This window comes from Syngnathus scovelli, chromosome 9 (assembly GCF_024217435.2).
Source record: "Syngnathus scovelli strain Florida chromosome 9, RoL_Ssco_1.2, whole genome shotgun sequence".
Classification (NCBI taxonomy): domain Eukaryota; kingdom Metazoa; phylum Chordata; class Actinopteri; order Syngnathiformes; family Syngnathidae; genus Syngnathus; species Syngnathus scovelli.
In genome coordinates this window covers 13,105,701-13,130,387 of record NC_090855.1, presented here as the reverse complement: position 1 = coordinate 13,130,387, position 24,687 = coordinate 13,105,701, and the positions used below count along the sequence as shown (strand labels likewise).

At 45.1% G+C, this 24,687-nt stretch overlaps 3 protein-coding genes across 6 annotated transcripts; 2 read left to right on the top strand and 1 right to left on the bottom strand.

Annotated features, from left to right (window-relative positions):
- The first annotated feature begins 3,729 nt into the window (after positions 1–3,729).
- Positions 3,730–11,459, top strand: cxcr3.2 (chemokine (C-X-C motif) receptor 3, tandem duplicate 2). 2 transcript variants are annotated; one of them, XM_049731747.2, is made up of 2 exons: positions 3,730–8,870; positions 9,546–11,459. In XM_049731747.2, the coding sequence occupies exons 1-2, from the start codon at positions 8,835–8,837 to the stop codon at positions 10,548–10,550; spliced, it is 1,041 nt and encodes a 346-aa protein (XP_049587704.1). In that variant the 5' UTR covers positions 3,730–8,834; the 3' UTR covers positions 10,551–11,459. The 2 variants fall into 2 exon arrangements, with proteins under 2 accessions (XP_049587704.1, XP_049587703.1); XM_049731746.2 differs by having other exon boundaries at positions 9,453–11,459.
- Positions 11,460–12,822: 1,363 nt separating this feature from the next.
- cxcr3.3 (chemokine (C-X-C motif) receptor 3, tandem duplicate 3) lies at positions 12,823–16,403 on the top strand. Of its 3 annotated transcripts, none has more exons than XM_049731755.1 (3): positions 12,823–13,222; positions 14,213–14,570; positions 15,263–16,403. In XM_049731755.1, the coding sequence occupies exons 2-3, from the start codon at positions 14,223–14,225 to the stop codon at positions 15,980–15,982; spliced, it is 1,068 nt and encodes a 355-aa protein (XP_049587712.1). In that variant the 5' UTR covers positions 12,823–13,222; positions 14,213–14,222; the 3' UTR covers positions 15,983–16,403. The 3 variants fall into 3 exon arrangements, with proteins under 3 accessions (XP_049587712.1, XP_049587711.1, XP_049587710.1); XM_049731754.1 differs by having other exon boundaries at positions 14,100–14,570; XM_049731753.1 differs by having other exon boundaries at positions 12,824–13,222; positions 14,210–14,570.
- Positions 16,404–18,077: 1,674 nt separating this feature from the next.
- On the bottom strand, positions 18,078–20,438 carry cxcr3.1 (chemokine (C-X-C motif) receptor 3, tandem duplicate 1). The gene is made up of 3 exons (XM_049731748.2): positions 20,305–20,438; positions 19,200–19,604; positions 18,078–19,010 (listed from the first exon to the last, which is right to left on the bottom strand). Exons 1-3 carry the CDS (start codon positions 20,323–20,325, stop codon positions 18,306–18,308), a joined length of 1,131 nt encoding a protein of 376 aa, XP_049587705.1. The 5' UTR covers positions 20,326–20,438; the 3' UTR covers positions 18,078–18,305.
- Positions 20,439–24,687: the final 4,249 nt, after the last annotated feature.

The window sequence follows — 24,687 nt, the reverse complement described above, 5'->3', positions numbered from 1 at the left end:
AAGCTGGTTTCCGTCACAGAAGGTCAACAGCAGACCAGATTACCCTACTCTCCCAAGACATCGAGAACAGCTTCCAGGATAAGGAGAAAGCTGGAGTGGTATACCTGGACTTAACTGCTGCATATGACGCCGTGTGGCACCGGGGACTCCACCTGAAACTGCTGAGGACCATACCGGACCGGCACATGGTGCAGTTCATTATGGAGACGCTTTCCAACCGCAGCTTTACTCTTCAAACCAGCAGTGGGGAGTGCAGTAGGCTCCGTAGACTGAGGAGCGGGGTACCGCAAGGGTCAATTCTCTCACCAACACTATTTAACATCTTTATATACGACCTACCGGACACAGCATCCAGAAAGTATGGCTATGCAGACGACCTTGCCATCATGCTGAGTCGACCAACGTGGAAGGCGACGGAAGACGGCCTGAATGAAGACATGCGCACCATCGCAGCATACCTTCAAAAGTGGCGTCTCCAGCTCAGCGTTGGAAAGACTGTTGGTGCATCATACCATCTCAGCACCAGGGAAGCAAGGAGAGAACTGGCAGTGAGCATTGAGGGCAAACGCCTGGAGGTTCAACAAGCCCCGAAGTACCTCGGCGTGCGTCTGGATCGGACCCTATCCTTCAAACAACACCTCGAAAATCTGAAGGCAAAGGTTACATCCAGGGTTGCACTGATCCGCCGCCTTGCTGGAACAACGTGGGGAGCCTCTGCTAAGATCTTGCAGATATCAACCCAAGCGCTGGTCTTCTCTGCAGGAGAGTACTGTGCTCCAGTTTGGAACAGAAGCCCGAACTATAACAGGATGCCTGAAACCCGCCCCTGTGTCCCTCCTGCCTCTCCTCGCGGGAATAGCGCCGGCCAAACTTCGGCGAGAGGGTGCCACCCTCGTTCTCACCAGGAAGGCAAAAAATAACAACTGGCACATCCTGCACAACACTACAACAACTCCAGCTCCACCAAGCAGACTCAAGGCACGCCACCCCTACAACATGGCAGCACAAGAGATGCTCAATTCCATCCCTGAAGACATCTCCAGAGATGCCTGGCTGGCAGCTGCTTGGAAGCAGGATTGGGAGGCAGCTGACCCCTCCCTCATGCACCGTTATATCTGGGAACCAGGAAACGGCGCCATAGGAGGAGACGAACTACCTCGCCAGCAGTGGACCACACTGAACCGCTTAAGAACTGGTGTTGGGCGCTTGAACACGTCTATGCGGCAGTGGGGACTAACGGACAGTGCGGCATGTGAGTGCGGAGAACCCGTGCAGACAGCTGACCACATCATCAACACCTGCCCCCTATATAGACCACCCTCGAAGGCCGGCCTCTTTGACCTGGGACCAGAGATGCTGGCGTCACTCCACGACACCAAGTTGGAGCTCTGACGTTACACGAGAGAGAGAGTATGTCAAATTAGACGCCTTTTTCAATAAAGTTACACAGACAACTCGGAGAACCCATAAACTACTGTATGTCAAATTAGATGCAACAACACCTTGACTATCTCCTTCAGATGCCTTTTTTTCAACAAAACTCCCCCCTTGACCCCCCTTTTTTCAGCAAAACTCCCCCCTTGACCCTAGGCGCACTGGTTGATAGCAAATCTAGCTCAGGTGTATCACTTCTCCGCTCTGTTTCACAAAAATACAGGCCCTATACATGCCCATACATGTCCCCATCCCAAAATGGCGCCAGCAAACCAAAATGGCGACAGCCAAAGATGGCGCCGTCTCGACTGGCGCTATCTTGGCGCCTGCCAGACTGGCGCACATGCCCCCCCTCCCAATCGAAAATGGTGTTGATTTATGGTGCCATAAAAGGTCATAACATTTTATGACCCCTACCTCATTTACATACAATGGACATCAAGGTTTTATACATTATTCTATTGTGTGTGACACGGCGCACTGGTGGATACTCACTTGAGGCTGGGAGCTGATCACGCTGGGCTGGAAAGTCTCGGCTGCCGCGAGTGGAGAAGGGAAACGTTGGCCATTGTGCCTGCACACTCTCAGGGAGGCTCTTATAGGCGACCTGCCTGGAGTGTTTTAATTGAGAGCGTAGCGCACCATTCAAAAGGGTGCCGCCAACGTGATACATTTTTGATTTTATTTTCTTATCAGCTGGCAGTAATTGAAGAGCGAGGAGGAATGAAAATGGAGCAAATGTGGCGTGTACATACCATCTCAGGAGCGTGACACGAGAACTAATTGTTAATGGTGAATGTGTTTATATTTGCGCAGTACGTTTTATTCTCGCCATCCAAATGAACAAATCATCCATTCATGCACTTGTCCTCAGCTGGGTCGCATCCGAGCTGGAGCCGAGCCCTGCTGACTTGTAATTTTCTTTTTGAGCATTTCACTGCATAAATGTAGAAATTTAAAAAGGGAACCGTGTCAATTTCACCCTGAAACCCCTGCACAGCAACAGAGGAAGTGAAAATGTTTTGCCGTCATTGGGTTTAACTGGAAAAAAGACAATGTGGCTGTCTCCCGTGCTTCTCCACACCGGTGGGGTGCGGCATCAAACGAATAATGAGGGCCACACCACACAAAAACAAAAACGACACCACAGCCACCACTGCCTCAGAAATTTACAAAGCAGGCCCTAAATACAAGAGCAGGAGTGGCTGGCAGGAGTTGATTGGTTGACAGGGGCAGGGCCGACAAGAAGTGCTGGAAGCAAACAACAAAAGAGCAAGAAGACAATATATCTCACTGTGTATTAAAAGGGACACAATATAGCTAACGACTACTTATTTACTTATAAGAGTATCATTGTTAAAGTGTAATGCGCTGTCAAGCTGCGCCGGGTTCCAAACTAGAGCAGAAGTAAACATCTGCACTATTGCGCGAGCACAAAGTTTACCAGAAGACCCTCAGTCGAGACAAGCATAACCACAAGACGATTCAGTTCCTCACACTTTAAGCCAATGAGATGTTTGCGAACATAAAGTGGTCAGGAAAAGTAATGATGGTTATTTGTTCTTGTAAGCTGAGAAAATGTAATTGAAGTTGTTTTGATAGGTCACGGTCAGTAATTGGACGTTTGAATGGTGACGTCATCACAATGGATTTGAAATACAACAATCCAGATGTTGCAGAAGACAATCGTTAGTAGGTTTCACAAAAATATGCCCATTTAGGAGTTGCAATGGAGCAAGAAATTACTCTACTCTTCCAGCGGTTCCACTCTTCTCTTGGCTTCTCTGTGCAGCAATTATATTTGCATTCTTTGAAGAGGATAAAGAATAAATGCCTGTCAGTATTCTTATGTGGTCTGTCTACACGGTTCAGCATGATATGTGTCCAGATATATGTTCTTTAAAGGGTAAGCGCCACATAGAAGCTAAGAGCTAGCCCGCGTGCCTATACAGCGTTTCCCATTGTGTGTTAGCATTCAGCTAGCAGAGGCTATTTGCGTGAATCTCGTTGGTTTACTTACGTTGATAGCTTGCTGCCTCTTTGTCATTGTCAATTTCTGCACTTCCTCATGCAATCCATCTGCCAAAGCGCTGCTCATGGTGGACTGACTTAAGTCACCTTTGAAACTCGACAATTGGACCGCTTGTATCTCAAGGTGCCGTTGTATTGTACAAGTTTAGAAATATTTTCATTCAATTAAAATGTAAAGGTAAAATTTCAGTCAAATATATAGTACATGCCGGCTTCCGGGTTGTTCTGACAGATCGTCGCTCTTCGGACACAAAGTATGGCAGCGGACCAAGAGGTATGTACGGCTTTGTGCACCAACTGCACCCTTCTCTTAGAGAGGTTGTCTCTGCTAGAGGGACGTGTCCGCCAGTTAGAGCAGAATAGTGCGATAACAGTAGTTGCGGCGGACACAGACGCGGGCTGTAGTCAGCCCGCTAGCCCGGTTAGCATTAGCCCCAAGCGGCTTGCTAATCGCGATGAGCCAGGTAAGACGCATAGCCGTCCAAAGACATCTCGGTCTGCTGGCCCTCGCACTTTGGTCATAGGCGACTCCATTACCCGCAACATTACGCTTAAAAATCCAGCCACGGTAATGTGTATTCCTGGGGGCAGAGCACCCGACATAGAAGCTAATCTTAGGGAGCTAACTCGCAATAGGCCTAGTCAACAGCGTAGTTCCAACAACACTAGCTACTCGGACATAGTGATACACGTCGGCTCCAATGATGTTAGGATGAGACAGTCAGAGATCACAAAGAAAAACATAGCGAGGACTTGTGATCTTGCCAGAAAGATGAGTCGGCATCGAGTATTTGTCTCTGGCCCCCTGCCTGGGAGAGGCACTGATGAGAGGTTTAGTAGATTAGTCTCCCTTAATCGATGGATGGCTGGGTTCTGTAAAAAGCAGGGACTGTATTTTATAGATAACTGGTCCTCCTTCTGGGGCCGCCCCGACCTGCTGAGGAAGGACGGCCTTCACCCTAACCGTGAAGGCGCCTTCACTCTTTCTAGGAATATAAATTACTGTTTGAGCCACTCATGACAGGTCACTTTAGAGCAGGCCAGGGCACAGGTGATTAGACCACCTGTGAGGATGGGTTTGGAGTCTGTTAAGTTAAAGTTAACTAGCGCTAGGCTAGACTTTCAGCATACACATAGCTCCTCGTGTAGACTAGAGCGCGACAGTTTAAATAGTGCTGCAGTACACATAAACACACTTTCTACTGGGGTAGTAGACAAATCCAATCACTCCGTCCCGACCGGTCTTGCTGTTGAAACGGTGCCTGTTTTAGATAACTTCACATGTGTAACAAATACTCATCATCAAATTCCCACGGTCGTTTCATCCCACCGCCCTAATAAACTTTTGAGAGGTGATATTAGGCCTAGAGAACACAATTTTACTCGCATCCCGTTTAAAAATCCTTCGATAGATACGCACCCTGATCAACCAATTACACTTAAATTCGGTTTTATGAATATTAGATCACTTCATACGAAAGCAGTTCTCGTTAATGACCTTATCACGGAACATAATCTAAATGTTTTTGGTCTTTGCGAGACCTGGTTAAAACCTAATGAACTGCTGCCACTTAACGAGGCCTCGCCTCCAAATTTTGTGAGCTCGCATGTGGCTCGTCCTCGAAAAAAGGGTGGGGGTGTCGCCCTCATCTCAAATTCTGAGCTTAGATTTAGGCCTCGCTCAATTCACGTATTTAAAACATTTGAAGCTCTCATTGTGCGATCCACTGCGTTACCGTCATTCTATCTTGTTGTTATTTACCGCCCACCCGGGGCTTACTCTGGCTTCCTGGATGAATTTTCAGAAGTTGTGGCTGATCTAGTGACAAATGCAGATAATATAGTTATCATGGGTGATTTCAACATCCACATGAATTCACCGTCGGAGCCACTGACTTCGGCATTTCAAACTTTAATCGATACGTTTGGTTTTACGCAAGCTGTACAGGCAGCAACGCATAAGAATGGAAATACCTTAGATCTGGTATTATCCCGAGGACTAGCAACCTCAAATATAACAGTACTGCGATACACTACTGTTCTGTCTGATAATTTTTTAATAAAATTTGAAATTTTAGTTCCTTGTCAAAGACAAGAGAGCAATCAGAATTATAGCAGCCGTAATTTTAACTCCATGACTGCAACTGCGCTATCTGAGTTACTGTCGCCGGCAACCGCCATGTTTCCCGCGTACAGTGGCTCTATCGATAATCTTACAAATGAATTCAATGCGACATTATTAAAAGCCATCGACTCTGTGGCACCGCTACGTCTGAAAACTCGCCGTAGACGGCCAACTCCGTGGTTCACAGATGAAACACGTACGTTTAAACAATTATGTAGAAAGCATGAGCGCAGATGGCGTTTAACCAAACTTGAGGTTTTCCATCAGGCATGGAAGGACAGCCTCCTGAAATATAAAGATGCGCTTATTTTAGCAAAAACTCGTTATTTTTCGCAAGTCATTAATCTTAATAAAAATAATCCTAAATACTTATTTGATACAGTGGCAAAGCTAACTCTGCGCCAGCCGACCCCCGATAGCTCCTTCCACTCAGCTGACGAGTTTATGAAATTTTTTGCTCAAAAGATTGAGTCCATTAGGGACGAGATCAAGAATACCATGCCAATCGCTCCGCCGGTTACTAGCGCTGGGGATCATGCAATAACCCTCTCAAATTTTAAAAGCGTGTCCCTTGAAATGCTTACAAAATTGGTTAGTACGGCTAAACAAACAACATGTTTATTCGACCCGCTTCCAGCCAAACTACTTAAAGAATTATTTCCAATTTTAGGACCGTCCATCTTAAATATAATCAATCTGTCTGTTTCCTCTGGGATAGTGCCAATGGCCTTTAAAACCGCTATTATTAAACCACTACTTAAGCGAGCAAATCTTGACCCGGACTGTCTCAGTAATTATAGGCCAGTTTCAAACCTCCCATTCATAGCAAAACTTCTCGAAAAAGTAGTAGCACAGCAGCTTATTGATTACATGGTCGATAATAATCGATATGACTCTTTTCAGTCTGGTTTTAGAGCCAATCATTCTACAGAGACAGCACTTGCTAAAGTGACTAATGATCTCCTCATAGCTATGGATTCAAATACGTCGTCTGTATTGTTACTACTTGATCTTAGTGCTGCCTTTGACACTGTAGACTTCGATATTTTATTAGGGCGTCTTAAAAGTTGTGTTGGTATCTCAGGGTCAGCACTAAGCTGGTTCAATTCCTATCTATCAGGCAGGACGCACCGAGTGGTCCATGGTAATACGTCCTCTGAGCTTTATAATGTTACTTGTGGTGTCCCACAGGGATCGGTACTCGGACCGATTTTATTTAATATTTATATGATTCCGCTTGGGGGCATAATATGTAAATATAATATTAGTTTTCAATGCTACGCGGATGACACCCAATTATATATGCCGTTATCGATGACAGATCCACAGGACTGCTGTAATCTCGAGGCGTGCCTTGCGGAGATTAAACAATGGATGTCTCTCAACTTCCTTCGTCTTAACCCGGATAAAACTGAGATGTTGATAATTGGTCCTACTCGTTATCAACATTTATTTAAGGAAACCACTATAACTATAGATAACCGTACTATCACTCAGAGTGATACGGTAACTAATCTCGGGGTAATATTTGACCAAACGCTCTCCTTTCAAAAACACATTAAGAATATAACCAGGATTGCGTTTTTTCACCTTCGTAATATTGCTAAGATTCGTCCTATCCTCTCGACTGGGGATGCGGAAACTATTATACATGCGTTCGTCACGTCGCGCCTGGACTACTGTAATGTATTATTCTCTGGTCTTCCTAAATCCAGTATTAAAAGTCTACAGTTAGTGCAAAATGCCGCTGCGAGGCTGCTCTCACGGTCAAGAAAATTTGATCACATTACCCCAATATTAGCCGAATTACATTGGCTTCCGGTCCATTTAAGATGTGACTTCAAGGTTCTTCTACTAACCTATAAAGCACTGCATGGCTTAGCGCCTTCATATCTCGTCGACCTAGTCGTTCCTTATGTTCCGTCTCGTAACCTTCGTTCGCAAAACGCTAGTCTTTTAGTTATACCGAGGGCCAAGAAAATGTCTGCAGGGTCTAGAGCATTCTCTATTCGGGCTCCAGAGCTTTGGAATGCCCTACCAATGGATATTAGAACTACTACCTCAGTAGAAACATTTAAGACACGTTTAAAGACACATTTCTATGAGATGGCCTTTAACTAACTTGTGATGGCCGATTTGGCCGGAGTTTGTTCTGTTCTCTCTGCCCACCTCCTCCCCGGCTGGGGAGGGGGTTAGGTGGCTCAAAAGCGGATAGCGGCTGGCTGGATTCTCGGGGACCAGTTCGGGATGGGGGAGCTGCGGCTCGGCCCCCTTGAGGACACTGCCAGGACAATCGAGGACACCTCCGACATCCATTTTTTTTCATTGATTTTCATATTATGTATTACTTGTGTACTCTCTGCATCCATTATAACCTGGTGATCCTGAAAGGGGGATCCTTCCATCTGTGGTCCCTTCTCAAGGTTTCTCATTTTCCCCTGGTAGGGTTTTTTTTTGAGTTTTTCCTTGCCCTTTTGGGAGCTTATGATCAGGGGATGCTTTGAGAATAATTGTCAATTTTGGCTATGTGAAGCCCTTTGAGACTGTTTGTGATTTAGGGCTATACAAATAAACTTGACTTGACTTAACTTGACATATATTATGTTTAGGGTAACAAAAAGGCTAAAGATGTCACTAAAAGTGTGATTGTAATATAGTATTTTGTATACTTTGTAGAAAGATCAAACGGAACATCATCATTTTGGTGTTGGTTAGCAAGTGACAGCTGTCAACTGTTCACTCCCCTCTGCTTTCTTGTGCATTTATTTCTATTTTCTGTATTGTGTTTACATCCTATCGTCTTCACAGGTCTTCTACCTCGTCCTCCTGTTGGTGTGCATTGACAATTGTTTCATTTCATAGGATTCTTTTTTTAGGCTTTCTGATGATACCTAGTGAATACTGAAAAAAGATAGGGATGATGCTGTTGCAGAAGATTTTTCCACGGCATCCACATCAGTCACGCACTGTCTGTCTGCCTGCTTGAAAACATTTTTTATTTTACATGTCTGCAGAACTTTTTTTTTTTTTTTTTTTGCCCAAGCATGTCACAATTTCCTCCAAGGCAAAAATAAGACACTCAAGCTAAGTTTGCATCTGTCCTAAAGTGTGTGAGGATTCGGTTCCCAAAATTGTGACTTCTCCTTTTTTTTCTCATCCATCCAGTTTTGGCTGCAAAAAACGCTTTGCTTGATCCACTTTGCAGTGTGCAGGTCAACGTGCTGCCTCGGTATCTGCAGCAAACATGGATGATTACGAAGTAACCACCGAGGACTACTGGGTGAGTGGCGCTCTTTTGTTTCCAAAGCTTTTCCAGTAACAAAAATTCATGCTTGCATTATGGGTGGAAGAAAAATGCTTCTGTTGTTTCTTGCTATTGGATTGATATTTTTCTCCATATTTGGAGTGCTGTTATCATGTCCCGGATGAATCTCTAAATAAAAGCAAAACTATTTTCTCTCTTATTGCACTAGGGGAAAGCAAAAAATGGAAAGCAACCTCACATATATTTGGGCAAATGCTTTCCTAGGTCCAGTGGTGCACAACATTGGGGTGCAAATGACACGCTCTGTTCTAATACTGAATAAATCCATTTGCTTTATTCAGAGAAAATTGTCATGTGCAATAAACCAGCACCTGTGAATTTTTGGCTCTGTTTGAAAAGTTCATCATGTTTTGAGTGACTGCCTTTTTTTTAAAGAAAGAGAGCTCTTGGGAGCAAACCTTTCTGGGGGACACATGGGGTACAAAAAATATGAAGCTCACTAACTCACTTCCAACAGACAATTTTCTGCTTTTGGGGTGAGGACAGGAGGGGAGAGAGCAATTCTGACGATTGATGGACGTGGTTGTGTGTCTGCAGATATTCGACTACGACAACTACACATTGACGCCGGAAACCAGCAAGACGTACGCGACCCCGTGCCCTAATGAGGACATCTATGTGTTTGCGCAGCGATATCTTCCCGTTGTCTTCATCCTCGTCTTCCTCCTGGCCGTGGTGGGCAACGTGCTGGTGCTGTGCGTGATCCGGCGCTACCGCAGCTCCCATGGCGGCGGCTGCTCCTTTTCCCTGACCGACACCTTCCTCCTGCACCTGGCCATCTCCGACCTGCTGCTGGCCTTCACGCTGCCCCTCTTCGCCACCCAGTGGGCCCACCAGTGGGTGTTTGGCAAGGCGCTCTGCAAGATCTCGGGTGCTCTCTTCTCGCTCAACCGCTACAGCGGCATCCTTTTCCTGGCCTGCATCAGTTTCGACCGCTACCTGGCCATCGTCCACGCCGTCAGCTCTGGCTGGAAACGCAGCACCTGCCAGGCGCAGGTGGCCTGCGCCATCATCTGGGCGGTCTGCCTGGTCCTGGGCGGGGTGGACATCACCTTCAAGCAGGTGGGCGAGGTGAAAGTGGGCGAGGCCCGCTCGCCGCTCCTGTGCCAGGTGTGGTTCCCCGCCAACGCAGCGCAGTGGCAGGCCAGCCTGCAGCTGCTCAGCGTGAGCCTGGGCTTCGGGCTCCCGCTCCTAATCATGCTGTACTGCTACGTCCGGATCTTCCGCTCGTTGTGCAACGCCACCCGCCGGCAAAAGCGCAAGTCCCTGCGCCTCATCGTCTCGCTAGTGTCCGTCTTTGTGCTCAGCTGGGCGCCGTACAACGGCTTCCAGCTGGCTGACGGCCTGCAGAGGCTGGGCGTGGTGGCGGGGGGCTGCCGCTTTGGCCGCATTGTGGACATGGGCACAGTGATCACCGAGAGCGTGGGGCTGTCCCACTGCGCCCTCAACCCACTGCTCTACGGCTTTGTGGGGGTCAAGTTCCGCAGGGAGATGACGCGCATGTGCAAGGGGCTGCTGGGCAAGAGAGGCTGGCTGGGCGTGGGGGAATGGGGGGAGCGGAAGCGCAAGACCACCGGTTCCCACAGCTCTGCCGAGAGTGAAAACACCCACTACTCTGTCGTGCTGGGAAGATGAGAGAGATGAGAAAGTTCATGATGTGTCTGAAGAATAGTGCCACTTTTTCCATTGCGCACGAGCAGCTCCACTGACTAACTCTTAAGACAGATGCAAATTTTGAAAACTTTGTCCACTTAGTGCACATGAAAAGAGAAATTTGCTAGATGCAAGGAGTGTACAGCGGTTTGAGCAAAACAGATGTGTGGTTTGTCAGGTCTTATGATTGATAGGAAGGACCAACCAAGTTCTGGAAATACGAGCTCACAGTAATCAAAATAGCAAATAAAGATGACGTACCACGCAATTGAATATAAAGTATGATACAACCCCCCCCCCCCCCCCCCCCACACACACACACACACGTGTATTTTTGTACCTAAAACATTTGTATTTGGCCCTGATTAAGAAAGTGAAGCACTAAAACTAAAATTTTGGCTGAGTATGATAAAGACTGGAAAATGTTCTCTGTGTCGCTATGGTGCCACCTCATGCTTGCATGTTGTTGCTTTAGAAAATGTAGTATTTTGTTGTTGGATATTGTTTTTGTATGATTATCTTGTGGAATAGTATCTCGTGAAAAGTTGAATTTCTTTAAAGCAAATTGTTCTTAACCAGTAAATGCAATATGTTAAATACAACTGAGCTGTGCGTAACACTTGTTTAGCCATTCTTGTCGGAATATCATTGTGACCTTATCATGAAAACAAAATGGTTCATAAGTAACTGATGAAAACGTTGAAATATATCTGCTGACTATGTCTTTTTTTTCAGCTACAAACATATCCCCGTGTGTGTGATCTGTGTTACAAAAAAGAGGAAATAATTGTGACTCACTTATGTTATTTAAGGTGGCGCACAGCCCTTAGCATTGGTTATGAGCTATGATTGTATGATACACTTTTGGAGAATAAAATAATCAAAGCCTGATGTACTTTTGTTTAGCATTCATCCAAGTGTATTCTATGGGCAAAATACAAAAAAAAAAAAGATGTTTTATATCTTTCAGATAATTGGGTGCTTATTTTTGAGAAAGAAAAGGTAGAAACTCAGGAGAATTAAAAAATAAATAAGCGCCGTTTGACACCGATGTAAAGACCCGGAGGCAGTAACGGGTTTGGTATGGGCAAAATGGGCGGGCTCCCTCGGGCGGCATCATTTTATGTTACGATGCCCCCCCCAAAAAAAAAGGCCTGCAAAGCAGTTTTAGCACTTTATCACTGTGTGGGGGATTGGTCATTTAGCGCCCCCTCCAGGGGAATCAGCAATTTAGCGCCCACTTCAGCTGCAGACCAGGTGCCAAGGGGAATTGCCAGGAAACAGGGCGCGTGGGGGACAATTCACTTGGGGGATCCCCAATGTGATTTGAATGTGCTGAATGATGTGAATTTCAAACTGGAACGACGTAAATGTGAAATGTCGAATGTGCCATCAAAAATGAATGAGGAAAATTTGCTGTAAATTTGCGAATTTTGTGAAAACTTTTGGAACATTTTTGGAATGAGAAAAATGCAAGCGCTCATTACTTGAATTTGGAATACGTCAAAAGTGGAATAAAATGAATTATGTGGAAGTAGTAGCAGGAAAAAAAAGTGAGGAGAAAAAAATAGAAGAAGAAGAATAAAGTTAATGGTGTAGAATAATAAGTGTGAAGGCGAAGAGGGCTGCATAGTGGAGCACTGTTTAGCACGTCAGCCTCACAGTTCAGAGGGTTTCCCTCCACCTCCAGCCCTCCCTGTGTGGAGTTTGCATGTTCTCCCCGTACCTATGTGGGTTTTCTCCGGGCACTCCCAATTGCCCATAGATGTGAGTGCGAGTGCGAGTGCGGATGATTGTTCGTCTCCGTGTGCCCTGTGATTGGCTGGCAACTGGTTCGGGGTGTCCCCCGCCTCCTGCCCGATAATCCAGCCCGCTCGTGACCCCCGTGGGGACACGCAGTACAGAAAATGGATGGATGGATAGAATAAAATTTACGTTGTCGAACACGACTAAAGAGCGCCCTCTATTAGCCAGTGTCTGTCATTGCGCCCACTTTGTATTCCCTCTTTGTTCCCAAGCGTCAAGTGCGAACCTCCCATGTCCGGAAGTTTCAAAACGCGCCATAGTAGTCTATAAAATAAAACTTAAGCAATGCATATTCCCTATTATAGAGATGCAATATTTTTGTTTTTCAGAGCTATAACACGTGAACAATTTCTAACAAAAGAAAAAAGTCGTAATTTTGTTATCAGGCAACATTTTTCTATTTTGAACGGCAATGTTATTTTATTTTGACGCTCACGTATGCCTAGCGGTGCTTGCGGTGGTTCGTTCTGTTGCGAGCTCTGAGATGACATTTGTTGACTCGCACAAATCCAGACAAGCGATTTAATTAGTCATTAAGTCCTGTCGCGTTTTACCGAAACGCGTCGTTGTAGCAGACTGTGTCAGTGTTGTAATTTTCGCTCCCCGTGTATTGCTTTTGGTTCCTTCAGTCTCCGCTGCGCGTTTTGGGTTTCTCAACTGTTGCCCCCTTTGGAAGAATGGGGCTCTTTAGGTTTTCGTTTTGCTTTCGGATTTGACGTTCTGCAGACCACTTGCACTACCACCCAAAAACCGTTGCGAAGAGTGTGTGCGTTGGTGGGGGGCTTTTTCGTGCTTTTCATTCGGACCACCAAGGAGTAGAATCTTGCAGCTGTCATCCTTGGTTAAAGGTGAGCACCATTGTCGTTCTTTTTTCCTTACAGCTTTCGGGTTTTTGGTTTGAATATCGGAGAGCGAAAAAGTGACTATTTGGTCCGATATCACCTGTTGGTGTACTCAATTTTGTTGCTGGCAGTTTAAACGATAAGCGTTTGGGTGTGTGTTGTGTAATTTTGAGGGTACGGTAAATTTAGAGTGTTATACGAGCCGCACATTAACATTGCAGCAATGTCATATCATCATCAGTTGTGTGCCATCAAAATGTCTTCTTTTGAGCATGTTTTTATATATATATATATATTTTTAATTTGGAAATTTGTCTTACTGAAAAGTTAGGACGTCCTTGCCCGAAGGGGACAACACACAAAGCGCTCCATTATAAGTCTGTTGTCATGACGAAGACGTTGTCGATAGTGTTAGGAGTGAGTAGAGTTTATACAGTTTAAACAGTGAGTAATGTTTATGTAGATGTCAACTAAAATTGCAAACCATGTCTACAAATATGACAAATAAGGCGACGTGTGTGTGTCAAGTGTCATGCACCAGTGACTTCAACATTTCCGCTAAACTTGACTTATTGATAATGTTATTGAAACTATGGAAGCAGGTAGGGGGGGGAAAGGGTTTCTTTTGTGTACAGGACACAAAGCAACACTTACTCAAAGATCTCTACTGTCATCTCACTGCTCCGTGTCACTTTCACGCTTTTCCTTATCATCTCACCAATGACGTTTGCATCTATGTACCTCATGTGAATTAAAAAGCAGAAGAGCTCTCGGTTGTTGTAAGTTCACGTTGGGGTGTGGGGGTTTCCTGAAGCTCAGGTTTTTCAGCGTGTGATTGCGTGTGACCGGGGAACTTCCGATTCACGCTACACTTGCATCATAGGGTGACACCCTGCCATGTGAGACCTTGACTTGAGTTCTTTAAAAAGACTTTGGAAGTGGACAGTCAACCACTTTAAGCACCTTCTGAAGACAGCACCGTTGTCTCCGCAGCAGCAGGACCAAGATGGACGTCAACCTGGACGGATTGTTCCGCCTCAACGTCACCTACGACTACGACGACGACTACGTGTATCAAGACGATGATCCTGAGGCCCAGGGGGGCAGGACGACGTGGATTCCCCTGGTCTACTCGGCGGTGCTGATCGTGGGCTTGCTGGGGAACGGGCTGCTGCTGGCGGCGCTGGCGCTGAAGAAGCGAGCGTGGAGGACGTCGGACACCTTCATCCTTCACCTGAGCGTGGCCGACATCCTGCTGCTGCTCACGCTCCCCCTGTGGGCAGCGCAGGCCACGCACACATGCGGATGGTGCGTCGGGCTCGCCCTTTGCAGGATCAGCGCTGTTATTTTTAAGGTTTGGACAAGTTTCAAAACTTTCAACTCGTGTACTTAAGGAAAAGAAAAATAGCACCAGAAGTGGCTACAGTAGCCAATAATTGACAGTAAGTAAGAGTACTGTAACTTAAAAGTATGAGTAGTCAAGTAAAAGTAAAAAGTAGTCCTCCAAATAAAATGAGTAAAAGTATTCAGTAAAAAAAAGTAGTAAGTATGTGGTGAATAACTTGTGATTTATTGATTTGATTTTAATTGGCATCATATAGGCACAAAAATATGAGCCATTTTCATTGGAATTTTGTGTCATATGTTGGCCAAATCTGTTGGTTGATGAGATGAAGAATAGAGTGGAGCAGACGCGCTCTAAGTGAAAGCGAAAGTTGTACAGGCATTTTGAAGAAAGGGCACAAAAAAAGGCAAAAGGCAAGGGAAAGTGTTTTCAAGATGACAGACTATTCCCCCCCCCCCCCCCCCCCCCAGGGCTTTAACCATGCCCAACAAATATTGATTCATTTACTATTGCTCTTGCTGAAATTAGACCATAACTGTGGTACTTTGGATTAAGAATTACGTTTTTTCCATGAACCTGTTCTCAAAGCAAAATATTCACAAACCAAGGTAATGTTTCCCATTGAAACAAATGGAAATACAATCAATACGTTTGAGCTAAGGAAGTGAATGAATGAACTGACCTAGTATTCCTCTCCCTAGCTCAACTTCTTCTGTGGGATCTTTCTTCTGGCCATCATCTGTGTGGACCGCTACCTGTGGCTGGTCCACGCCAAGCAGCTGTACTCCCACAAGAAGCCCATGTTGGTTCACCTAAGCTGCGTGTTGGTGTGGCTGGTCTCCCTACTCCTCACCATCCCCGAGTGGCTCTTCATGGTGTTGGAACGGCATCCTTGGAAGGAGGAGAGGATCCAGTGCGTCCTCAGCCTCTATCTGGCGAACATGCAGCTGTCGTCGCGCCTTTCCCACCACGTGCTTAGCACTGCAGCGGCCGTCGTCATCGGCTTCTCGTGCGTGTCGCTCTGGCTCCGACGCCCCGCCAATACATTCCGCAAGAGGGCGGTGACCCTCATCCTGATCGGGGTCTTCTCAATCTGCTGGATTCCGTACAACGTCGCGCTCATCGTCGACACATTCGCCAGTGAGAAGACCCCGAACGGCTCCCGGAAAATCTCGCTGACAGTCACGGCGGCGCTGGGTTGCGTCCACGCCTGCCTTCGGCCGCTGCTCTACCTCGGCCTGAGCGGCGAGTTCAGGAAGTGGACACTGGCGACGCTGAGTTGCAAACGAGCGGAACCCAAGGGTTCGGTGTGGGAGCTGGGCGTAGGTGACGACGCCCCGCTCGAGCAGAGTCCCGAGACGGAGCAGCTCAACCGGATCACCAGCGTGGAGCAGCAAGTGCAGTCGAAAATTTCCGCGTAGCAGATGTCATGTAACTTAATTCAAATCAGCCATTTTAAGACTTTCTTGCAGAGGCCTATCAAAAACCCAACTTGACTACAGCTGTACCTTGACTCTTGAGGGCCCCAAGTTACAAGTTTTCGATATGACCAAGTTTTTTTTTTTTTTTTTTTTTTATGGCTTGCTTGTGTGACTCACTCCAATCCTTGCAACATAGGTCATTAACATTAATGCTGCGCGCTTAAAGTCAGTGTCATGTGCTTCAAAAGCAAACAAGGTGTGCTGACTTTTTATGTCCTGGAGGACATCATTTATTTATTTATGTTTTACATTCATAAATACTGAAACATGGATCACCAGAGGAGTCCAGACTGTAATAATCTTTGGAATGTGCTTAAGAAGTCAGTGTCCCAGTAAAGTTGAGAATGATATTGTGCTATAATCACAGCGACGGGTAATTTGACTCTCCAATCGAGTGAGTGACTGTTTTATGGCTAGTTTTACTAGCGTAATGTTATTCTACGTTAGAAAGATAATCTCCCGTGCTTATCAGTGTTGTAGGAATTTACATTTAAAGAATTTACCTGTATGCTCACCACGTAGTTGCCATTTAGAAGACACAAGTTAACTAAGTGCTGCTTGCAATAATTACTTTTCATTTTATGTTCACTGAGGTCTGTCTGGAGAGGCTAACGTGACCTCAGGTGGAGCTGTGGCGGGAAACCCCCACGGCAGAGGAAAAGGGGACCTAGACACCAATCTCATGGGAAAGACTAAACAACTTATTTGATTGCAATCCAGCTAAAGGACATCAAACCACACTTCATGAAGTTGATAATAACTAAGTCATCAGACGATTTGCCTCTTTAAAGCAGCAGTGCCGTTATGCAACTTGCGTGTTCTAGTGAACACAAGGGAATTTGCTTTGGGGCAAATCCTGCTGTGCTTTTTTTATTATTCAGTGTTACAACAAGTTTGCGGAGGGAACACAGCAGGTCGACACAGATACACGAGTGGGCGGGCTGATGTCATGGCTCGTGTCTATGAGGCGATTAAAAGCTCTCGCTGTCTGTTTTGGAAGGTTTGTCTCGCTCTCGCGTGGCCAACCTGACCAACCTGATTTGTAAGTTGAGGTCGAGTCAATGCAATGACAACGTTCTTGAATGACAAACAGGGAGGAGGAGCCTTTTTATGTGTTGACAAAGCCTCCCGTGGGCGGTCTTCGTCAAATGTTGTTTTGTTTCCTCTCAATTCAAAATGTTCTAAGAAAGTATCAAGAGAAGGCCGTGCTCAAGCCATTACCACAGAGTCTTGTCAGATTGATCACAGACGTGCAGTTGGGTGAAGTTTGCATGCCTGCACTCTTCTCCTTCTCAACTGATCTTTTTTCTTTCTTGCATTAACCGCACATTGCACAAGAGTGCAAAGCTGCCTTTTCTTTTCCCCCCGTTCAATTCCTGTCACAATCCCACAAGGCTTTTTTTAAAGGTGTGCTTTCCTGCCATCAAGTCATTAAGTCTGCATGCAGTATTGAACAACTTTGAAACTTTTTTTTTTGTATTTTATTCAAGTACTCAGACCTTGTACTTAAGTAGAAATACTGATATTTGTGTAAAAAACATCTTGATTCAATATACCACAAAATTGCAGACTGAAGCATACAAAAGTAAAAATAATTTAAATTTACTTATTTAATTCAAATTTATTACATTAATTTAAATTAGATTTTGCTCATTAATTTAAATAAATTCAAATTAAATTGAGCTCAGTTACAGTATAAAAAATACCTGTTACGATAAATCATGTTGAATGTTGTGTTTTAAAGTCAAGTGAGCAGGAGCGCCCTGGCCAAAGGCCTAATATCAAAGTAGTACTTTTCCGCCATCTTGTGGCAACTACAGGGAATTTTAAAAAACATTTTGTGGGGCGGCAACTATAGCACAGTACTTTCACATTTTCACTGTTTGTGGCCCCTCTGTCCCTTCCCCATAAATACTGGATGGACCACGGCTTTTCTCTGAGTAAGATTGTGCTATAGGGGGCTTCAGTTCTGTTATTGAAGAAATAGCATTGTCATTCAAGATTCAAGAATTCATCATCAGCTGATGAATGCACATGGGTGGGGAAAAAAGTTTATTCATATACATTTAATGGCACAGTGCCATACAGCTGCCTTTTGTGCTATAAATGTGGTGGAACTTTAAGTCAACAAAAAAGCTAAGCGATATGAGAAGAAAAATGTTATGCGCACAAAGGGAGCTGCTCCAAAATCTCAAGGCCCAAAGCTTAAAGAAACAATTTTCAGGTTATGGTGGGGAGGTTGGTTCTGATGTAGACGAGCGTTTCAGATCGCCAGGGAGTGTGAGGTTTCGGCAGACTCGGACCAAACAGAGGCTCTTCTGCCGCCCACCGACTGGAATTTGGTTGACGTCTTAGAGCTGAGCAGTCCGAGGAGGTCCACGAGCTGACGACGGAACTTGACCCCCACAAAGGCGTACAGGACAGGGTTGAGACTGCAGTGGAGGTTGCCGATAATCGGGGTGATGTCTGCGGCCATCTGCAAAGAGGTTCTGAATGCACAGCTGGTGCCGTTGTTGTCCAAAAAAGCCGTTTGCACCATGACGGCAACGTTGTATGGCGTCCAGCAGAGGAAGAAGAGCGCCACGGTGGCGACAATGACCCGAAAGGCCTTCTGCTTCTGGAGGCCGCCCGTGCCGCAACGCAGCCGGCGCAGGATGCTGGCATAGCAGAAGACCAGAACCACCGACGGCAGCAGGAAGCCGACGATGTGGGCCAGGAGGCGCGAGCCCAGTGTCCACTGAGTCAAGTTGCGCACGCACTGGCTTTTCTTTCGCCTTGAGTCGTTTAACGCCTCCAGGAAGATCAAGTCGGGCACGGAGAGCAGAAGCGAGAGGAGCCAGACGGCCAGGCAGCTGGACTGGACGATCCACGGTTTGCGGCGGGAGTACATCTGGGTGGCGTGCACAATGGACAGGTAGCGGTCCAGGCTGATGCATACCAGAAGAAAGATCCCACAGTGGCAGTTGATCTGAGGACGCAAAGGCGACACTTGAGCTTTGTTACTGATGGAGTTGTATCTTTGTGTCTTGATCTGCCTTTCCCTGCCCAACTATTAAATAATCCGTCACTCCATCGAGCTATTTCCCAAGCCATCTATATTTTTGTCAATCATTTGCTCGCAACCTTCAACTGCCGGCGACGCTATGCGTTGTCTTACCGTGAAAACAGCCCCTGTGATCTTGCATAGAGGCGTGCCAAAGGTCCAGCCCAAACTTTGGCCGTCCTGTACCGCCCACAGGGGCAGCGTGAACAACTGCAGGACGTCAGCCACAGCCAGGTGCAGAATGAAGGTGTCCGTCACGCTGCGTGTCTTTCTGCTCCGCGTCAGAATTCCCAGAAGCAACCCGTTGCCCAGAATCCCCACCACGAAGGCAAGCGAGTACAGGACCGTGTTGAAGACCGCCTTGAACCGACCGCCCTCGTTGGGGTCGCACACGCCGTTGAAGGACTTGGCACTGTCGTACGACTCGTTGCCGTCCCACACATAGCCGTCCAGCAAGATGTCCAAGAGCGACGAATTCCCCTCGAAGGTAAGCGATTGGCCGCGTTCCAGAAGAGAACTCTGAAATAGACTGATTGTTTAGATATTGTGCTTCACTTGCCATTCATCTAGCCGGCCGTAAATCTGTCTTTCAGTCTGTCGGTCAGTCATGCCCCTCAGATCGTCCGTTAACTGTATCTGTAGGAGCAGCTCTGACAAGATGAAAGCGCCCGCTGCTGACTCTGCTGCTCACTCAAAGTCCCACCAGCAGGTGGGGACCAAAACTACGGGTAACGTGACACACCCATCCGGTATACTTCCCCCCCACTAGGGGTTCGATTAATGCGCTTATGAAAATGGTGGGGTTCAGTACCTCCAACAAGGTTAAGAACCACTGGTCTAGGGCTTGTATCGTTGTCCCACCACATTTATGAACTTTATAAAACCACTTCTATAGTATTGCCACCATTTTCCTTTTTTGCGAATGATCTGACTTTGTTGACACGCAGTTGAACTGACCTTTTTTTTTCTCCCCCAAGGAAGCACTGACATTGACAACAAACCTGTTATTAACCTAGTTATAATTGAAATCGACACAAAAGCAGGTGCTCTCTAAATATTAACATGAGATATTGTAAAGTGTAAAATTCAAATGCATGCATGACTCAAAATAATCATCATAATATAACAAGAATATTACAGAGTATGCTGCCATTTTTTCGCAATTTGGCACACAATAATAATAATAATAATAATAATAATAATAATAATACAAACTTACCAGGCTTAAATCATGTGGCATGGTTGCTAACACTGTGCCGAAGACTCACAATGTAGCTGGCTAAAGAGCGTGTCTCTAAAAGACAGGAAGTCTAGTGGTTATTTGAACAAAAAAAAAAAAAACCTGTGAAAAACCACATGGCGAAAGCAGGTGCGCCGAGTCCCGAGTGTTGAAAGGGGGATGCAAATGAAATTGCAGCAAAATGAAGGCACTTGAAGGCTGCACAATATACAGGACTGTCTCAGAAAATTAGAATATTGTGAGAAAGTTCTTTATTTTCTGTGATGCAATTATAAAAACAACAATGTCATACATTCCGGATTCATTACAAATCAACTGAAATATTGCAAGCCTTTTATTATTTTAATATTGCTGATTATGGTTTACAGCTTAAGAAAACTCAAATATCATATCTCAAAATATTAGAATATTTCCTCAGACCAAGTAAAAAAAAAAAAAGATTTATAACAGCAAAACAAAATCAAACATTTGAAAATGTCCGTTGATGCACTCAGTACTTGGTTGGGAATCCTTTGCACGGATTACTGCATCAATGCGGCGTGGCATGGAGGCAATCAGCCTGTGGCATTGCTGAGGTGTTATGGATGCCCAGGACGCTGCAATAGCGACCTTTAGCTCATTTGCATTGTTGGGTCTGGTGTCTTTCAGCTTCTTCTTCACAATACCCCACAAATTATCTATGGGGTTCAGGTCAGGAATTGGCAAGCCAATCGAGGACAGTAATGCCATGGTCAGTACACCATTTACTGGTGGTTTTAGCACTGTGGGCAGGTGCCAGATCATGCTGGAAAATGAAATCATCATCTCCATAGAGCTTTTCAGCAGACGGAAGCATGTAGTGCTCTAAAATCTGAATTTACTTTGGACTTGATGAAACAGAGTGGACCAACACCAGCAGCTGACATGGCTCCCCAAACCATCGCTGACTGTGGGAACTTCACACTGGATTTCAAGCAACTTGGATTTTGCTCCTCTCCAGCCTTTCTCCAGACTCTGGCGCCTTGACTTCCAAATCTGAAAAGAGGACTTTGGACCACTCTGGAACTGTCCAGTGCTTCTTTTCTATAGCCAAAGTCAGACGCTTCTTCCGTTGTCTTGAGTTCAAAAGTGGCTTGACCATGGGAATAAGGCTATTGTAGCCCATTTCCTGGACAAGTCTGTGAACAGTGTGAACTTTTGATACCTGGACTCCAGCTTCAGTCCACTGTCTTTGAAGCTCCCCCAAATTCTGGAAGCGGCTCTTCTTTACAATGAGACTGCAGAGAGTGGTGAGGACGGCAGAGAAAATCACCCTGACTCCGCTGCCCTCCCTGCAGAGTATCCACCACCGTAGGGTCCACAGGAGAGCGGCCTTCATCCTTAAAGACCCCACCCACCCCCAACATGGACTGTTCACACTTCTCCCCTCAGGCCGGAGGTACAGAAGTGTAAAATGTAAAACCTCCCGTTTTAAGAACTCTTTCTTCCCCACAGCCATTAGACTCTTAAACAGCTGACCAGCTCAGTACCTCACTCACTGATCTGCACTTTATACTGTACATTGTTTACACTTACTTTGTTTTGCGCTGCATTCTCCCCTGTTTAACAGTACATTCACTATAACTCTCACAACTGTTGCACAATGCCATTTTTGGACTCGCCTATATTGCACATCCCTCACCCTAGTAGTTGTATATATTGTGTATATATTGTGGTTTTTATATTTTGTGTTTTTACTTTTTTTAATCTTCTTTTAATCTTCCTTACCTTGTCTGTCATTTTAACGGGCAGCGAAAGAATTTCATTGGACAAAGAAAAAGTGCTTTCCTTTTATACACATGACAATAAATGCTTTGAATCTTTGAATCTCAATGCTGTTAAGGCTGCGGTCAACTCTCTTGGTTGTGAAGCGTTTCCTGCTACATTTCCCCCTTCCAACAGCCTTTTTGTGGATGTGCTTTGAAACTACACTCTGTGAACAGCTTGCTCTTTGAGAAATTTCTTATTGTGTCTTACCCTCCTGATGGAGGGTGTCAATGATGGTCCTCTGGACAAGCAGTCAGATCAGCAGTCTTCCCCATTCATTACTTTACTGAACCAAGCTGAGTGTTTTTCAAGGCTCAGGAAACCCTTGCAGGTGTTTCGAGTTAATTAGACAATTCAAGTGAATACCCTACTCGTATTCTTTTTCATGATATTCTAATATTTTGAGATAGGATATTTGAGTTTTCTTAAGCTGTATGTCATAATCAGCAATATTAAAATTCCTGATTCCTTGGGATTGACACCCTCATATCTGTGAGGTCTGGATCTTGATTGGGGTTTGCCTGTGCTGAGCTCGCATGTTTTCAATAAATCTGAATTGAATGGAATCACGTCCTCTGCAATCAGGCTTTTATTGGTTGTTGTTTGCATAGACCCGACACCTGCGAGCGAGTGTTCTTTTCTCCCCGTCATCTTTTTGAGACCTGTTCCTGTTTTTTTCACACCTTCTCGCCTTCACTTCTTGTTTTGTTATTGAACCGCACCAAACCTGAGAGCAACTTGAAACTTTTTGTGTTGTTGTCCACCACAACAGTGGCTTTGAACTACAAAGTCAAAGAATCAAATGTGATTCAAGTGGACTTTACTATGCCCTGCAATAAAAAATTTTTGAGATAACCATTTTGGAGGAATTTGTATCCACAGCTATACACAACAAGGAGGTTGTTGGATTTGATCCACAATTTGGGAAGCGCGCTATCCGCGCCTCACGGCAAAAGCCATAGCCAATCACCTGTTATCCAATTACTCACTGCGTGCTCGTTTTATTTTTTCAGTTTTAGGAAAAGGCTAAAACACTGAAACAAAAATAGACTTACACAGGTTGGTTGAGTTCAATCACAATTCTTGTTAAGTATGCTCTGTTTTCAGGAAAAATACAATACAGCGCTGGGCCTTTCGTGCGACCATGCTCAAGAGCAGAAAGTTTCCATTCAGAAAAGGCAACGTTCAAGGTTCTCTGGTCAGCTTATATTCAGTTGCACATGCCAGTGTGGGCCGAGTTTGATGGGTGATGAGTCGGGGTGTGACAAGTTCACAGGAGAGTTTGATTCTATGGGAGTGGGTGCTGGTTCGGTGAGAGCTGGTTCCGTGGGGGTGGGTGCTGATTATGGGCGATTCGGTGTGTGTGGGGGCTGTTGTTTTCCATCCCGTCTTTCGGCCTTGGCGATCACCTTTGGCCGGGTTCTTGGTTGTTTTCCTCCTGCCGCTCTCCCTCTGGCACCTCTACCGGTTTTATCTCTAAGTGTCCTTCCTGTAAACCATTCTTGCACATACATCTACTTCACCCACTGTCGCACACCGTCCATTCATCATCCTTTCAGTATTGTCATTTTTGTCATGTCATTTTTGTCATGTCACTTTTGGGTGTGACATCATCAATTTGTTAATGTTGCCTGACTATGCAAAGTTCTTACCACTTACCATGCATTTATTTGTTTGTTCTTTTGAAATTATCTTTTGACACATATCTTTTCATTGTTAGGCAAAACATTTCCCTCTGTCCAGAACATTCAGTAGTAATCCAAAGCTGGCGTCTAGCATTAGGCAACATATGATGTCACATCTAGCATGAATTAAAACATAGAACTGAACATTTTTAGACGACTTTGGCAGTGTCCGTGATTTAGAAAAACACCAGGTATGCATTAAACAATTCCTTAAGTGTCATTAAGCTATTCAGGCAATATATCAAAAACTTTGTTATTTCAAAGTGCACAGAAATACATATCAGATCATAACGTTATAAAAACGTTTGTCATTACCACATGTCAAAAATGTGTAGTTATGTCGTCTTTATTGATTTGGTGTGTAGATAAAATTATATGCTTAAAATGTTTCTTTTATTGATTTAATTTGTGAATATACTCGTCTGCTTATGTACTTTATTCAATGAGGTTTGAGCATATCTGTTTTTATAGCTAGGCAGGACTTTTTGTATTTCGACCCCATTTCTTCAAGGTCATTTCTTTTTAAGAAACCCTTTTCTCTTTTGACAAACTGGTTAGGCTGACCGCATTCTAGGTTTTGTTTATTTTTGATAATGCCAGGAGACAAGAAAGCATGAAACATGTTATTGATCACGGACGCAAGAAAGATTTATACACAAAATGATTTGAAGCCACAAGAGAGAAAACCTCTTGTGGATTTCCTGTTCAACATTCACTGCATTAACTGCTGTATGCTCTTTCGATTGTTACTTTGGTATCAGGCCCACGTGCAGAGTAAAGATGATTGGAATATTGTCCTGTCCTAACACCAGATAAGAAGAGTTTACTTGAAAATTTTTGCTTCACACTTGGTCATATGTCACAATTTTGACTCATGATGAGCAAACACTGC

Bases quoted from the DNA above. Each gene is read 5' to 3' on its own strand.
- cxcr3.3 (XM_049731755.1), top strand. From the start codon at position 14,223: ATGGACGTCAACCTGGACGGATTGTTCCGCCTCAACGTCACCTACGAC. The intron at 14,571-15,262 runs GTTTGGACAAGT...TCCTCTCCCTAG, and splicing joins TCAGCGCTGTTATTTTTAAG to CTCAACTTCTTCTGTGGGAT.
- cxcr3.1 (XM_049731748.2), bottom strand. From the start codon at position 20,325: ATGCCACATGATTTAAGCCTG. The intron at 19,605-20,304 runs GTAAGTTTGTAT...AGTCTATTTCAG, and splicing joins TGCCACATGATTTAAGCCTG to AGTTCTCTTCTGGAACGCGG. The intron at 19,011-19,199 runs GTAAGACAACGC...TTGCGTCCTCAG, and splicing joins TCACAGGGGCTGTTTTCACG to ATCAACTGCCACTGTGGGAT.
- cxcr3.2 (XM_049731746.2), top strand. From the start codon at position 8,835: ATGGATGATTACGAAGTAACCACCGAGGACTACTGG. The intron at 8,871-9,452 runs GTGAGTGGCGCT...GTGTGTCTGCAG, and splicing joins TAACCACCGAGGACTACTGG to ATATTCGACTACGACAACTA.